This window comes from Neolamprologus multifasciatus, chromosome 4 (assembly GCF_963576455.1).
Source record: "Neolamprologus multifasciatus chromosome 4, fNeoMul1.2, whole genome shotgun sequence".
Lineage (NCBI taxonomy): Eukaryota > Metazoa > Chordata > Actinopteri > Cichliformes > Cichlidae > Neolamprologus > Neolamprologus multifasciatus.
This window is the reverse complement of record NC_140442.1, coordinates 28,496,005-28,512,542: the sequence shown is the minus strand read 5'-3', so window position 1 is coordinate 28,512,542 and position 16,538 is coordinate 28,496,005. Positions and strand designations below refer to the sequence as shown.

General features: G+C 39.4%; 2 protein-coding genes across 7 annotated transcripts in view; both read right to left on the bottom strand.

The window, feature by feature from the left end:
- LOC146520745 (uncharacterized) overlaps positions 1 to 13,690 on the bottom strand; it is a 33,188-nt gene extending 19,498 nt beyond the window's left edge. The window contains exons 1-20 of one of the 6 annotated variants that reach the window (XM_085156830.1): positions 12,783 to 13,682; positions 10,184 to 10,265; positions 9,646 to 9,718; positions 8,723 to 8,758; positions 8,320 to 8,634; positions 7,090 to 7,398; positions 6,435 to 6,722; positions 6,024 to 6,317; positions 5,596 to 5,889; positions 4,951 to 5,244; positions 4,520 to 4,813; positions 4,142 to 4,435; positions 3,714 to 4,007; positions 3,068 to 3,361; positions 2,690 to 2,983; positions 2,259 to 2,552; positions 1,614 to 1,907; positions 1,236 to 1,529; positions 805 to 1,098; positions 355 to 453 (exon numbers count right to left, since the gene is read on the bottom strand). In XM_085156830.1, coding sequence (XP_085012956.1) covers positions 355 to 453; positions 805 to 1,098; positions 1,236 to 1,529; positions 1,614 to 1,907; positions 2,259 to 2,552; positions 2,690 to 2,983; positions 3,068 to 3,361; positions 3,714 to 4,007; positions 4,142 to 4,435; positions 4,520 to 4,813; positions 4,951 to 5,244; positions 5,596 to 5,889; positions 6,024 to 6,317; positions 6,435 to 6,722; positions 7,090 to 7,398; positions 8,320 to 8,634; positions 8,723 to 8,758; positions 9,646 to 9,676 — 4,606 coding nt within the window. In that variant the 5' untranslated portion in view covers positions 9,677 to 9,718; positions 10,184 to 10,265; positions 12,783 to 13,682. Of the gene's footprint in view, positions 1 to 354; positions 454 to 804; positions 1,099 to 1,235; positions 1,530 to 1,613; positions 1,908 to 2,258; positions 2,553 to 2,689; positions 2,984 to 3,067; positions 3,362 to 3,713; positions 4,008 to 4,141; positions 4,436 to 4,519; positions 4,814 to 4,950; positions 5,245 to 5,595; positions 5,890 to 6,023; positions 6,318 to 6,434; positions 6,723 to 7,089; positions 7,399 to 8,319; positions 8,635 to 8,722; positions 8,759 to 9,645; positions 9,719 to 10,183; positions 12,744 to 12,782 lie in introns of those variants that run through there. The other 5 variants (XM_085156833.1, XM_085156832.1, XM_085156831.1 and 2 more) reach the window with 5 other exon arrangements.
- Positions 13,691 to 15,617: 1,927 nt separating this feature from the next.
- Positions 15,618 to 16,538, bottom strand: part of LOC146520742 (retinoic acid receptor alpha-B-like) — a 38,121-nt gene continuing 37,200 nt past the window's right edge. The window contains exon 10 of the mRNA XM_085156836.1: positions 15,618 to 16,403. Coding sequence (XP_085012962.1) covers positions 16,181 to 16,403 — 223 coding nt within the window. The 3' untranslated portion in view covers positions 15,618 to 16,180. The remainder of the gene's footprint in view (positions 16,404 to 16,538) is intronic.

The following is a 16,538-nucleotide window of genomic DNA, read 5'->3' as shown; positions in this document are numbered from 1 at the left end:
GGACTCTTGGAGATGGTGGGCTTTGGAAGGATTACTGAAAAATAAATAAATAACTTAGTGAGTGTTTCCTTTGAGGAAAGGTATGAGTTTATATTTGAGCTTGCTTTCAATTTAACGTTTATTTAAAGGTAACAAAAAAGGAAATATCCTTGTCTCTTACCAGTAACAGAAACTCTGACAGGGTCGCTCTGGGGTGAACTAAAATCTCGGCTTGAAATCCTTATCTGATACTGACACTGGTACGATCCCTCATTACTGAAGGTCACTTGAGGGATGTTGAAGGAAGCAGAGTTTGTACTCGATGTTTGGCTTTTCCTGAATGAGGCTGAGCTCTGCTGCAGAGTGAATGTTCACCTAAATGCTGAGTTGAGATTGAACAAGTGATCCTCACAGTTTGGCCCCAGGTCACATTCCCCACAGGAATCATGGAGATGCTGGGCTTGGGGAGGATCACTGAGAAATAACCGAATAGTGGTCTGTGAGAAAAGTGATTTCTTCCTAGCTTCTTTCATTGCCTTTGTGAACTACATGAATACACATTGAAACAATGCTTGGAAAATAAATTTTCCCTTTCGACCGTCCAGCCAATGTTGTTAAATGTAAATTTACCCTGTATTTAGCCAAACTCCATGCTATTGTTTTCTTTCAGAAAATCCAACTAATTGAAACCTTACAAACCATTCTGACAAATGAGTGGATCAAGTGCACTTATAGTCTTGTAGGCTGATAGAAGCTGACTTACAACTTCTTTAACATTTCATCAGCAGTCTGCCCAAATAGAAAATTTCACATTTCAGTTCTTACCAGTAGCAGAGATTCTAACAGAATCACTTTGTGGGGACCTGAAGTCTCGGCTTGAAATCCTTGTCTGATACTGACACTGGTACGATCCCTCATTACTGAAGGTCACTTGAGGGATGTTGAAGGTAACAGAATTTGTACTCGATGTTTGGCTTTTCCTGAATGAACCTGAGCTCTGCTGCAGAGTGAATGTTCCACCTAAATGCTGAGTTGAGATTGAACAGGTGATGCTAACAGTTTGGCCCCAGGTCACATTCCCCACAGGAATCATGGAGAGGCTGGGCTTGGGGAGGATCACTGAAACACAAAACACAAAAACACAAAATCAAATATTTGACTTTCTGAGGTTTAGCTCTATATTTCAAATTGTTGTTGTCTTAATTAATCTATTTGAGATGATGAAAAGAAAAAGACAAACTAAAGTTCCTACTTACCTGTAACAGAGAGTCTGATTGAATCACTTTGAGGGGAGCTGAAGTCTCGACTTGAAACTCTTGTCTGATACTGACACTGGTACGATCCCTCATTACTGAAGGTCACTTGAGGGATATTAAAGGTAACAGAGTTTGTGCTCGATGTTTGGCTTTTCCTGAATGAGCCTGAGCTCTGCTGCAGAGTGAATGTTCCACCTAAATGCTGAGTGGAGATTGAACAAGTGACACTAACATCTTGACCCCAGGTCAACTCTCCAGCTGGACTCTTAGAGACGCTGGGCTTTGGGAGGATCACTGAAGAATAAATAAATAACATAGTAATTAAAAAAAAGTAATTAAAACCTAGTTTAAAAAAAAAGACATATGTTTGTCTCTTACCATTAACAGAAACTCTGACAGGGTCACTCTGTGGGGATCTGAAGTCTCGACTTGAAACTCTTGTCTGATACTGACACTGGTACGATCCCTCATTACTGAAGGTCACTTGAGGGATATTAAAGGTAACAGAGTTTGTGCTCGATGTTTGGCTTTTCCTGAATGAGCCTGAGCTCTGCTGCAGAGTGAATGTTCCACCTAAATGCTGAGTTGAGATTGAACAAGTGATCCTCACAGTTTGGCCCCAGGTCACATTCCCCACAGGAATCATGGAGATGCTGGGCTTGGGGAGGATCACTGAGAAATAACCGAATAGTGGTCTGTGAGAAAAGTGATTTCTTCCTAGCTTCTTTCATTGCCTTTGTGAACTACATGAATACACATTGAAACAATGCTTGGAAAATAGATTTTCCCTTTCGACCGTCCAGCCAATGTTGTTAAATGTAAATTTACCCTGTATTTAGCCAAACTCCATGCTATTGTTTTCTTTCAGAAAATCCAACTAATTGAAACCTTACAAACCATTCTGACAAATGAGTGGATCGAGTGCACTTATAGTCTTGTAGGCTGATAGAAGCTGACTTACAACTTCTTTAACATTTCATTAGCAGTCTGCCCAAATAGAAAATTTCACATTTCAGTTCTTACCAGTAGCAGAGATTCTAACAGAATCACTTTGTGGGGACCTGAAGTCTCGGCTTGAAATCCTTGTCTGATACTGACACTGGTACGATCCCTCATTACTGAAGGTCACTTGAGGGATATTAAAGGTAACAGAGTTTGTGCTCGATGTTTGGCTTTTCCTGAATGAGCCTGAGCTCTGCTGCAGAGTGAATGTTCCACCTAAATGCTGAGTGGAGATCGAACAAGTGACACTAACATCTTGACCCCAGGTCACATTCCCCACAGGAATCATGGAGAGGCTGGGCTTGGGGAGGATCACTGAAACACAAAACACAAAAACACAAAATCAAATATTTGACTTTCTGAGGTTTAGCTCTATATTTCAAATTGTTGTTGTCTTAATTAATCTATTTGAGATGATGAAAAGAAAAAGACAAACTAAAGTTCCTCCTTACCTGTAACAGAGAGTCTGATTGAATCACTTTGAGGGGAGCTGAAGTCTCTGCTTGAAACTCTTGTCTGATACTGACACTGGTACGATCCCTCATTACTGAAGGTCACTTGAGGGATATTAAAGGTAACAGAGTTTGTGCTCGATGTTTGGCTTTTCCTGAATGAGCCTGAGCTCTGCTGCAGAGTGAATGTTCCACCTAAATGCTGAGTGGAGATTGAACAAGTGACACTAACATCTTGACCCCAGGTCAACTCTCCAGCTGGACTCTTAGAGACGCTGGGCTTTGGGAGGATCACTGAAGAATAAATAAATAACATAGTAATTAAAAAAAAGTAATTAAAACCTAGTTTTAAAAAAAAGACATATGTTTGTCTCTTACCATTAACAGAAACTCTGACAGGGTCACTCTGTGGGGATCTGAAGTCTCGACTTGAAACTCTTGTCTGATACTGACACTGGTACGATCCCTCATTACTGAAGGTCACTTGAGGGATATTAAAGGTAACAGAGTTTGTGCTCGATGTTTGGCTTTTCCTGAATGAGGCTGAGCTCTGCTGCAGAGTGAATGTTCCACCAAAATGCTGAGTTGAGATTGAACAGGTGATGCTAACAGTTTGGCCCCAGGTCACATTCCCCACAGGAATCATGGAGATGCTGGGCTTGGGGAGGATCACTGAGAAATAACCGAATAGTGGTCTGTGAGAAAAGTGATTTCTTCCTAGCTTCTTTCATTGCCTTTGTGAACTACATGAATACACATTGAAACAATGCTTGGAAAATAAATTTTCCCTTTCGACCGTCCAGCCAATGTTGTTAAATGTAAATTTACCCTGTATTCAGCCAAACTCCATGCTATTGTTTTCTTTCAGAAAATTCAACTAATTGAAACCTTACAAACCATTCTGACAAATGAGTGGATCAAGTGCACTTATAGTCTTGTAGGCTGATAGAAGCTGACTTACAACTTCTTTAACATTTCATCAGCAGTCTGCCCAAAATAGAAAATTTCACATTTCAGTTCTTACCAGTAGCAGAGATTCTAACAGAATCACTTTGTGGGGACCTGAAGTCTCGGCTTGAAATCCTTGTCTGATACTGACACTGGTACGATCCCTCTTTACTGAAGGTCACTTGAGGGATGTTGAAGGTAACAGAGTTTCTACTTGATGTTTGGCTTTTCCTGAATGAGCCTGAGCTCTGCTGCAGAGTGAATGTTCCACCTAAATGCTGAGTGGAGATTGAACAAGTGATGCTAACATCTTGACCCCAGGTCAACTCTCCAGCTGGACTCTTAGAGATGCTGGGCTTTGGGAGGATCACTGAAGAATAAATAAATAACATAGTGAGTGTTTCCTTTCAGGAAAGGTATGAGTTCACATCCCAACGTGGTTTCAACTGAACTTTTATTTAAAGTTAACAGAAAACAAAAAAAGGAAAGATATTTGTATCTTACCATTAACAGAAACTCTGACAGAATCACTCTGTGGGGATCTGAAGTCTCGACTTGAAACTCTTGTCTGATACTGACACTGGTACGATCCCTCATTACTGAAGGTCACTTGAGGGATATTAAAGGTAACAGAGTTTGTGCTCGATGTCTGGCTTTTCCTGAATGAACCTGAGCTCTGCTGCAGAGTGAATGTTCCACCTAAATGCTGAGTTGAGATTGAACAAGTGACACTAACATCTTGACCCCAGGTCAACTCTCCAGCTGGACTCTTAGAGACGCTGGGCTTTGGGAGGATCACTGAAGAATAAATAAATAACATAGTAATTTAAAAAAAGTAATTAAAACCTAGTTTTAAAAAAAAGACATATGTTTGTCTCTTACCATTAACAGAAACTCTGACAGGGTCACTCTGTGGGGATCTGAAGTCTCGACTTGAAACTCTTGTCTGATACTGACACTGGTACGATCCCTCATTACTGAAGGTCACTTGAGGGATATTAAAGGTAACAGAGTTTGTGCTCGATGTTTGGCTTTTCCTGAATGAGCCTGAGCTCTGCTGCAGAGTGAATGTTCCACCTAAATGCTGAGTTGAGATTGAACAAGTGACACTAACATCTTGACCCCAGGTCAACTCTCCAGCTGGACTCTTAGAGATGCTGGGCTTGGGGAGGATCACTGAAACACAAAACACAAAAACACAAAATCATATATTTGACTTTCTGAGGTTTAGCTCTATATTTCAAATTGTTGTTGCTTTAATTAATCTATTTGAGATTTTGAAAAGAAAAAGACAAACTAAAGTTCCTCCTTACCAGTAACAGAGAGTCTGATTGAATCACTTTGAGGGGAGCTGAAGTCTCGACTTGAAACTCTTGTCTGATACTGACACTGGTACGATCCCTCATTACTGAAGGTCACTTGAGGGATATTAAAGGTAACAGAGTTTGTGCTCGATGTTTGGCTTTTCCTGAATGAGCCTGAGCTCTGCTGCAGAGTGAATGTTCCACCTAAATGCTGAGTTGAGATTGAACAAGTGATCCTCACAGTTTGGCCCCAGGTCACATTCCCCACAGGAATCATGGAGATGCTGGGCTTGGGGAGGATCACTGAAAAATAACCGAATAGTGGTCTGTGAGAAAAGTGATTTCTTCCTAGCTTCTTTCATTGCCTTTGTGAACTACATGAATACACATTGAAACAATGCTTGGAAAATAAATTTTCCCTTTCGACCGTCCAGCCAATGTTGTTAAATGTAAATTTACCCTGTATTCAGCCAAACTCCATGCTATTGTTTTCTTTCAGAAAATCCAACTAATTGAAACCTTACAAACCATTCTGACAAATGAGTGGATCAAGTGCACTTATAGTCTTGTAGGCTGATAGAAGCTGACTTACAACTTCTTTAACATTTCATCAGCAGTCTGCCCAAATAGAAAATTTCACATTTCAGTTCTTACCAGTAGCAGAGATTCTAACAGAATCACTTTGTGGGGACCTGAAGTCTCGGCTTGAAATCCTTGTCTGATACTGACACTGGTACGATCCCTCATTACTGAAGGTCACTTGAGGGATATTAAAGGTAACAGAGTTTGTGCTCGATGTTTGGCTTTTCCTGAATGAGCCTGAGCTCTGCTGCAGAGTGAATGTTCCACCTAAATGCTGAGTTGAGATTGAACAAGTGACAGTAACATCTTGACCCCAGGTCAACTCTCCAGCTGGACTCTTAGAGATGCTGGGCTTTGGGAGGATCACTGAAGAATAAATAAATAACATAGTGAGTGTTTCCTTTCAGGAAAGGTATGAGTTCACATCCCAACTTGGTTTCAACTGAACTTTTATTTAAAGTTAACAGAAAACAAAAAAAGGAAAGATATTTGTCTCTTACCATTAACAGAAACTCTGACAGAATCACTCTGTGGGGATCTGAAGTCTCGACTTGAAACTCTTGTCTGATACTGACACTGGTACGATCCCTCATTACTGAAGGTCACTTGAGGGATATTAAAGGTAACAGAGTTTGTGCTCGATGTTTGGCTTTTCCTGAATGAGCCTGAGGTCTGCTGCAGAGTGAATGTTCCACCTAAATGCTGAGTTGAGATTGAACAAGTGATGCTAACGTCTTGACCCCAGGTGACTGCACCAATAATATTCTTGGTGATTCTGGGCTTTGGGAGGTTGACTGAAAAATAATATATGTGAAAAGTTCATATTTCCTTTAAACTAAAGAAGGAACTTGTCATTAGGGATTACATTAAATTATATTAAATTAAATTGTATAAATTATATTAAAAATTACCTGTCACTGAGAGTCTCACAGAATCACTTAGAGGGGCGTTGGAGTCTGGAGTCAAATCCCTCTGAAACCGACACTGGTAGGATCCCTCATTGTCAAGATTAACATTAGAGATACTGAGGGTAGCAGAGTTTCTGCTTGATGTTATTCTCCTGCTGAATGAGCCTGAGGTCTTTGTGAAGATAAATGCTCCACTTAACTGATCAGCTGTGATCGAACACGTGATGGCGACATTCTGACCCCAGGTAACTTGACCAGAAGGATTAATGGAGATCCTGGGTTTTGGTTTGTCTGTTGAAAAGCAAAACAACATAGAGTTGAATGTATAACATCTTCATTTTCAGTTTTAAAATTAAAAGAGGCAAATAGTGAGCATATAGTCATAATAAGCAGAAAACTGCATTTTTTTTAAATAATGTAAGAAATGACAGTTTTTGAACATTTAGAGAAAGTATGCAGACTCTCACGCACACCTTTGGCTTGGATTTTCTTCTAGAAAGATTGAATGATTACAATGTTTAATATCTGATATCTAATATCTTTAGTTCATGGTTAATTCAAGCAGTGATTAGTCGTTACTTCAGTATTTTGTGTGACATCTAAAGTGATGACCATCTATGCCTTATAAAGTATTTATAAATGAATCTTTTTTTCTCACCTAAACAGGCAACGCCAGCATCCTCGCCATGTCCACAGTTATGATTCTCAAAACCATTGTGCTGACATGCAGTTAGAAAGCTTTCAGTTCCTGAACAGGCCACATCGTCAAGCCAAATCTGTCCTGTACCTTGACCAAAGTGAGCTGATTCATAGGCATTTACTGCTGCCCCACAGCCCAGCTGTCTGCAGACCACTTTTGCATCATTTAAGTCCCACCTGTCATCACACACTGTTCCCCAGGAGCCTCTGTGATAGATTTCGACTCTTCCAGAACACTGAGTTGATCCAACTAATCTTATCTGTCCAACTATGAAAAAATTAGAGAAGATTAACAGAGTTTCAATGCTTTACACACAAAACACATGGAAATTATCATCAAATCTATATGTACAGGAGAGGCCTGCAGAATTTGCTCAACTAAAACAAACGCAAAACGAACAGGTGGTCCTTTGTTGCATATTAAGAGAGAAATTCCGAGTTAGCAGGTGTAACAGTCAGAGCCATGGAACAACATACTGACAGTATCACAAACTGAATATACAGTAAATGTTGCTACAACCTGTCTCAACTAAGAATAAAAACATTCAAACTCAAATGTAACATATGCAGGTAAAACATCAATCGATTTTCTTTCACTTCTGAGTTGCAGTGGGGCTCTATCCTATACAAGCTATCATAGAAAAGGAGCCAGGCAGCAACCTCGACAGGTCACCAGTCTGTTGCGAGGCTAACACATCCAACCATTCACACATTTACACACATGGTCAATTTAGAATCACCAATTAATCTGACCACATGGATGTCTTAACCTTGGACTGGGGAAGCTAGAATACTTGGAGAGAACATGCAAACTCCACACAGAGAGGACCCAGACTAGGATCTTCAAGCTGTGAAGCAACAGTCTTAACCACTGCATGCATGGTTTCAGACATTCTACCAGTAAAAACAAAATCTTTGGGACTCGGCAATGAAAAAGAGTCTAGGTGAGTTGTTTACTTGTATCATTTGGAGATGAGCTCTGCTTTTTTGTCTATTTTGTTTTTAAGCCAAAAATAATTAGAATCATAATATCAGATTGTCAGAAAATGTGATTTGGATTTACCAAAACAGAAGAGTTAGGACATTTTGTAGCATCAATGACTAAAGTAGCTTCAAAGAAATGTCCAAAGATACATATTCATGTGTTAAGCTTGAACCAACCACGAAATTTAAGAAAGAGTCGTCTCACCTGAACATGTGACACCAGCATCTTCACCATGTCCACAGTTATGTGTCCCAAATCCTCTGTGTTGACATGCGGTTAGAGAACTTTCAGTTCCTGAACAGGCCACATCATCAAGCCAGATTTGTCCTGTACCTTCACCAAAGTGAGCTGATTCATAGGCATTTACTGCTGCCCCACAGCCCAGCTGCCTGCAGACCACTTCAGCATCATTTAAGTCCCAGTCATCATCACAGACTGTTCCCCAGGAGCCACTGTGATAGACTTCAACTCTTCCAGAGCACTGAGTGGACCCAGACCCAGCTAGTCTGAGCTGACTATCTGTCAGAGAGATATAACAAAGATTCAAAATCCAAATATTTCCCACAGAACAAAAACAGGAATTTGTTACATGGGAGAATGGACCAACCTGCAACAGGTGAAGATGTCACGAAGAGAAAAGAGACTAGAGGGAAGAATCAAAACTATGCATCAGTGTGTCCATGTAAAATTCTACATCATAAATGGTAAAACTGTTGCTCATTCAACTTGAGAAAACAAGAATTTCAGTGAAGAACAGATTTTTTCCAATTTCTCTGTAATTATTTTTCTCTATATGTAGAAAGAATATGATCGGTGCTACCCATGTGCTGAATATGAAATATTTTAAAAACATAAATTTCACATCTCAGCCATCTCAACCCAACAGGAGTTAAATTGATTTCTGATGTATTTTTGCTTTTTCAGTGTTTCACGGTGAACAAAGAAAAATAAATACATCAGGCTACTTACAGCTTTGTTCTTAAATCAATGACTACATGCAAAACTTTCATATCTGATGATGTTGGCCATTTAAAGATTTTCAACAATGTAAACTGCTCCCGAATCGTCACTCTAACACTACCACAGCCATTTTGACATTGAATTATTTTTTGTTAATTTCTATATCTTAATTTCATAAATCATCATGTTTTATTCTGTGTTCAACGCTGTTACCCTTCATTGATAAAAGACATAACAGCAGTGGGATTTTCTTTTCCACCCGTGACTCTACATGTTTGTAGTTTACAAAACTTTATTTTATAGTTTTTTAATGTATTATTTTATGTTTTGGTAATGATCCAAAAACTAAATTTGTTGGAATAAAGCACTAATAATTTTCCTTTGATCTTGAAAGGAGACACAAATTCCTTTGGGGCTGTGCAAAGAGGGGATCCAGTGCATAAATACACCAAACTACCCGCTGTGGTGACCTTTTGTGAATAAGCTGAAAGTAGCTGCAGCTTCTTTAGACATGACCAGTCACACAGACCTCTTTCACACACAAACACCCCCCCCCCCCTTTTAACTCACCTAAAACCAGTCTCTCTACATGACCGCACATCCTGGTCAATGAAGGTTTTCCAGCTCAGCAGTTAGACAGAAACTGTAAGATAGCACAGCAGTGAGGTTTGCTGCTTCTCCACCAGTAACAGCATCAGAGTGTTAATGTTTTAAAACTCAACATTTTTCTGAAGCTTCATGTGCAGTGATGCACATCAGGAGAAATAGTACAGCTGCCATAATGTACAACTATTATACCAATATTAGAGTGAGACAGAGGGTCATATTGACTCACTCAAAGCATAATGTTATAATAATAATAATAATAATAATAATAATAATAATAATAATAATAATAATAATAATAATGATAATGGATTGCATTTATATAGCGCTTTTCGAGACCCTCAAAGCGCTTTACAATTCCACTATTCATTCACTCTCACATTCACACACTGGTGGAGGCAGCTACAGATGTAGCCACAGCTGCCCTGGGGCAGACTACATCTCTTATGAATGATCAGTCCAAAATGAACTTAAATTAGCTTAATGTAAAAAAGATACTTACCTGAATGGCCTATTTCATGAGGGTTTACAAATTCTTGCTAGCTTCAGAAGATGCTCCGTTTGAATGCTGGAGCCGCAGTGGCCTGGGGAGATTTGGTGAATTTAACAGATTACTCTGCATGTGATACAGTCGAATCATGTTGCCACATATGTTGAAGAGTTAAACACTTCAGCTGATATAAACATTTTCTTCTTTGATCTCAAAAATCAACACAGTCTCTCTGTGGTGTTTGGGACATGATTTCTTCTGTTCTGTTCCTGAAAAGTTATGTCTAAGCAATAATCATATTACTTGGATAGCATTGTGTGTGTAATGGTAGTGCAGGCTTTACCTCTGTTATTCTACATGTTGGTCTTAGTTCTGGCCAGCTGGGACATTTTCCCCCCTCAAAAGTAACATTATGTAACATGTAATCCATTATTGTGTAAATAGACCTCACAATGATTGTAGCTAAATGTATAACTTCAGTTTCTAAGGTCAGCATCATCACCCATACCCTAATGATATTAATAATACTACTGTGTTAAATTGGGCATCAGCAGAAGGGTCATCAGTTTTTGTTTTGAGAACTTTGCATTCTCAAGAATGAAAGAACTGCTGAATTTTGAGGAGGCAAATTTGCAAAATAAGCTGTTTGTAGAGATCGACTTCTTCTTTCTTTGAAATAGAAAGTTTTTCATGTATACTGCCCCAGTCTGAACCCTGACCTGAGTTCAGGGCTCACAGGATATCCTAGGATTTATTGATTTTATTAAGCCTGTATCAGTGCTTAATAAAAGCACTGATACAGGCTTTAACACTGTATCAGTGCTTTTATTAATGTAATGCAGTCATGTTTGCACACTTTGCAACTCTCACTGACCAATCAAAGCAGTTTAGACAAAAAGTCATATTTTAACCAAAGGTTCCTGTCAAACTTTATAGGATAGGATACTGGAGGAAACCAACACATGGACTTGGAGAACATTCTCCCTGTTTCTCTTGAATGTGCTGTAATCACACAACTAATCACAAAAAATAACTTGGACTCATTGGTGTTTAATAATTATAGACTTATTTCTAATCTTTTATTCCTCATTAAAAATTTGAAACATTTTATTACAAGTAACTAAATGAATATCTTACATGTTGCAGTCTTTCCTTTTCCAGGGAGGTTTCAGATCCAATCACAGCACAGAAACAGCAGACTGAGTCCTGCTCAGTCTCAGTGCTGCTTTTGACACTATGGAGCGGGACATTTTAATTCAAAGGCTTCATGGCTCTGTTGGTTTAACAGGTGGGTTGATGGTCGACTTGAGGGGCTTTTGTGTGTCTAATAGCGGTTTAATATTTGCACAAATAAAAATTCAATCCGGTGTTCCTCAAGGCTCGATCCTTTGGGTCCATTACTCTTTAACATTTACATGCTCCCACTTGGTACTGTCAGAAAGAATCATAACATATCCTACTCTTCTTGTGCACATAATACTTATCAGTTTTCCTCTGATGATCTGACCTCTATTCAGAAACTAATGAGCTACACTGATGGCATTAATCACTGAATGATTCACAACTTTTTAGAACTAAACAGATTGAAGACAGAAACATTTGCTGTTGGTGCAAAAAAGTCAGAGACAGAATATTTATCATTGCCTTTTCTAAAATGAAGTGGGTTCAGTGAAGAAGGGCAGAGATAGCTCAGTAGGTAGAGTGTTCGCCCCATGATCAGAAAGTTGGAGGTTCAAATCCATCGAATAGCTCTCCTAAGATACCTACACACTTTCCAGACGTTGAATTGTTAGCTGCCCACTGAGTTAGTGGGTTAAATGCAGAGGACTAAGCAATTTCCTACAGGATTAATAAAGTACACATTATTAACTTTAAACAATTTGCTTGATATCAAAGCATAGACTATGCTTCCATATCAAGCAGGTTAGATCATTATATGCTCTATTTTCTGTACACTCCAAATCATCAGTAAGACGACTTCAGCACATTCAAAATGTACCAGTCAGAGTGCTTACGCAGAGATCTGACTATATTACCCCAGTATCAGGATCACTTCATTGGCTTCCAGTGCAATATAAAATGATTGTATTAGTTCCCAAAGCACTCTATGGTTTGACCTCCTACTACATCTTTGACTTGCCCAATTGTTCAAATCAGTCAGATCACTCAAGTCATCAGCTGCAGATCTTTCAACTGATCGTAGATTGAGACCCAAGTGTGCCTCAGTTTCTGTGGTCCTGTTATTTGGAACACTTCTCCTACTGATCTGGGCACATCTTGTGCACATCTTTAGTCATTTTGGCCAATTTTTAACATAACAAAAATAAACAGGCTTCCTCGCATATGTTTACTGACACTGAAATGTCTTTGTCCGTGTGTGTTGTTTGAAAGTTGTAATATCTGTTTGGACCTTTTTTAATATCATAAATATTCTAAAACTAAAACCTAACAACTAAGAACTAAAATGAAAAAAGCGAGCTCGCTCTAGTAACTGACACTAACACAAAAATCTAATTAAGGACGTCTAAATGATGTTTTTAATGTAAGATTAAATGCTATAATAACCATGGTAGGCATTAACAGGGTTATTAATAGTATTATTATTGCTTACCACCAGTTTTACTCCCCAGATTAAGTTCCCTTGATGTGAGGTTTTCCTCTTCTTCTTTCTGCAGTGAAGTGAAATTTAAGTTGAAGATTCAGCTTTTTATTGCTGTGTTCAAGACCCATCCCACACTGAAAAAGTGCAAGTGGTCAGAAGTGGACTTCCAGGGAGAGGTCATAGTTGAACAACGTACAAAAGGGCACTACATGTCTTGGATGAAGTGAGGTTAAAGCTGTACTAGTACCTCTCCGAGAAGAGATGAGGTTGAATGCACCAAATTTAACTCAGTTAAAGTTTTTGAGTTTTTAGCTTCCCATACTTGTGATCATACTTTGCATTTAAATGTCAAATAAATGTACTTCAACTTCAACAGGTCATCATATTCTAAGGAGCTTGGAAAGAAAAGTGTCTTGACTTCTTCAAGTTTCTTGAAGATGTTTCACATCTCATCCGAGAAGCTTCTTAAATTCAGTTCAGTTCAATGAACTGAAGAAAATTTTCATACTTCAACTTCTTTTGTTGCTGTGGTTATAGTTGACCCTGTTTGCCCAAAGAGTAAACAAGGGGTACCCCACCTCTCACACTATGACAGCCGGGATAGATTCCAACCACCTACCCTGAACTGGATAAATGGAAGAAACTGGTTGGATAGATGGAAAAGGCTGATGCTCCATACAAACTAAGCTCACACAACATACTGCTGAATGACTAAAAACTGGTCTCTTTACACCTATCAGTAATTACTGCAAATCAGTAAAATGGTAGTCCTTCCATAAATCCAAAACATACCTTAAATGAATTTGGTTTATTTCCACTTAAAGATTTTCTTCTCCTACACCTCTGACCACCACCCAGTACTGATTTTGAAAGCCCTGTACTGGTATCAGCCTAAAGATATTTATAAAATCACTGTGAAAAGCAGAATTTACCAAAGACAAAAACACATATTTTCACAATGTATAAGAGAGCGACGCTTCTTTATTGAACATCCTGTATTTGAGACTTTCCAGTGTTGCCTCACCAGACAGTAAAGGGGACAACACTGAAATAGAGATGAATTGTACCTGACAGCAGGGAAGTTGTAGTGAGGCAGTAACACTGTGTAAACAGATGGTGACATCAAGAGGTGCACACAATAAAAAACAACTGAGCAGAAAGGAGCACTGATAGACATGTTTCTACTTACTGCAGTGCCCTCTACAGGACAAATGATATTATTTTCTTTAGAACAGTCCCACAAAATGATGCTGAGTCTGTGGAACATTTGCTTCCTGTTTGGCAGCTTTTTGTATAGCATATTTCCACGTGCTGCCATAGACTCCAGCTGCAGATAGGAAGAATTCTGCAGTAGCAAACATGGTGTTAGAAGCAGAACTGAAGTTTTATTTTATCATAAAGATGGTAAACTTTTTAAACACTAACTTTTTACTAACTTTTTAAACCATCTCCTGGGTCTTGGGGCAGATTCCCTCTCCTGGGGTGCTCGTGCTGGGTTATAAATTGTGTGTACTGCGTTCATTTCAGTGTGTTTCCATGTTGGGTGAGTGATGAGAAGGAGCCTGTGGCCGGAGCAGCAAGGTTGCAGGCTCCTTCTCATTAATATCCTCCTCATTAATATCCCTCAAGTGACAAAATCACTTGAGGGATATTAAAGGTAACAGAGTTTGTAGTCGATATTTGTTTTTTCCTGGATGAGCCTCAGGTCTGCTGCAGAGTCAATGTTCCACCTGTTGAGATTGAACAAGCGGTCATAAGCTGACCACCTGACATCGTAGTACACCTTTGTATTGGTTTGGCTTGTAATAAGTCTGATTCATTGGCTTATGTAAGCCTGTTGGGGAAGGAAGAAAATTACATAACAAGCTAAACAAGTTATTTAGGAGATGCTAATGCTTCATGGTGGGTTGTCTTACTTGAACATGTGACACCAGCATCTTCACCATGTCCACAGTTATGTGTCCTAAATGCTCTGTGTCGACACTCGGTTAGAGAGCTTTCAGTTCCTGAACAGGCCACATTATTGACCCAGACGCAGCTAGTCTGAACAGACTATCTGTCAGAGAGATATAACAAAGATTCAAAATCCAAATATTTCCCACAGAACAAAAACAGGAATTTGCTACATGGGAGAATGGATCAACCTGCAACAGGTGAAGATGTCATGAAGAGAAAAGAGACTAGAGGGAAGAATCAAAACTATGCATCAGTGTGTTAACAGAGAATGTATTAAAGCACATGTTGTTTTCAGTGTAACGGTGTGTTCACACCGAACGCAATAGACGCGAGCGAAAATGCCCCAAACGCCCCTAATTTGACCCGTGCACATTCGCACCTTTTTCTGTCCAAGAAAAATCCATCGCGCCTCAAAATTGCATATTTTGACGCGCGTGAACCGGAAATGTGGGAGGGATGTGGGAGGAAGTTGTGCCAGACTGGTATCTTTGCTAGATGGCAGCTGTCGAGCTAGTCGAGAGAGTCTCCCTTCTCTATTTACTGTGGAGAGCAGAGCAGCGGCGTTAAGGCCGTCCTCGCCGTACCTGGGTCCATCAGGTCCTCCAGACGCGTGAGCAGTTTGGTGAGTTTCAACACTTGCTCCAGGAGCTGCGCCTGGACAGCGATATCGTCGTCTTTCCCTCGCCCAGTTTGAGGACCTGCTGTCCCGCGTTGGTCCAACCATCGCCCGCCTAGATACCAACTACAGGCGCTCAATCCCACCTGCAGAGCGCCTGTCCGTCTGCCTGAGGTTAGTAAAAGTGTTTAATACGGTAGTCCTTTATTGATACCTGTGCTAATATATGCTAAACTATCGTTTATAGATTGCTAACATGGATGTGCTATGCTATCAGTGAATGCCGTCGGTGTTTACTGATATCAAACTGTGGTATGGAGACGACTGTTTATAATATTTCTAGTGATACTCGAAAGGTCTCATCAAGTCACGAGCCTTTCTTAAAACTGAGAGTTAGATAAAATTGTGAACAGTTTGGTTCATCTTTAGTTATATGGTTCTATCTAGCATATTCTATCTTGATAAGCTGTCTTATCACAGGTTACTATTTCAAAAATATTAACAATGATTTAAGCAAGGAAAGGGCTACATGTCAACATACAACTTTTTATTTCTATTAATGTCTTACTTCATTCCTACCTGATTGACATGTTTAGGAATTATGAGTGATTGGCTCACTGTAGGGGTAAAAGTTGCTACCAATCAAATTATGATATGTTAAAGTTAAAACAAAACACAACTGACTGTTTTATATTATATCTAATATATATTATGTAATTATCCTTATAATTACAAAATGTTTTATGTAAGATTTATGTTTTGTAATTTAAATCTGACATCACAAAAGTATTTTGGAATTTGAATAATGTATTTTGTAACTGCAGTACACATAATACTAATTTTGAACAATTTTGTCCAGGTTCCTTGCCACCGGGGACTCCTTCAGGACCATCGTGTTCAGTTTCAGAGTCAGTGTGTCCACGGTGTGCCAGATCACCCCCCAGGTCATCTGGGACTGTCTAGTGGACGACTCCATGGCTGTGCCTTCACCTGGAGACTGGCGGTCCATCACAGAGGGATTCCAGGAGCGCTGAAACTTCCCTCTCTGCTGTGGAGCTCTGGATGGGAAGCACGTACAGATAAAGGCACCCCATATATCATATAGGAGACACACACATTGATATACAATAAATATTTATTCCATTTCTTTTTTTTGTGGTGCCCAAATTTATACACCTGCTTGACTTTGTTTA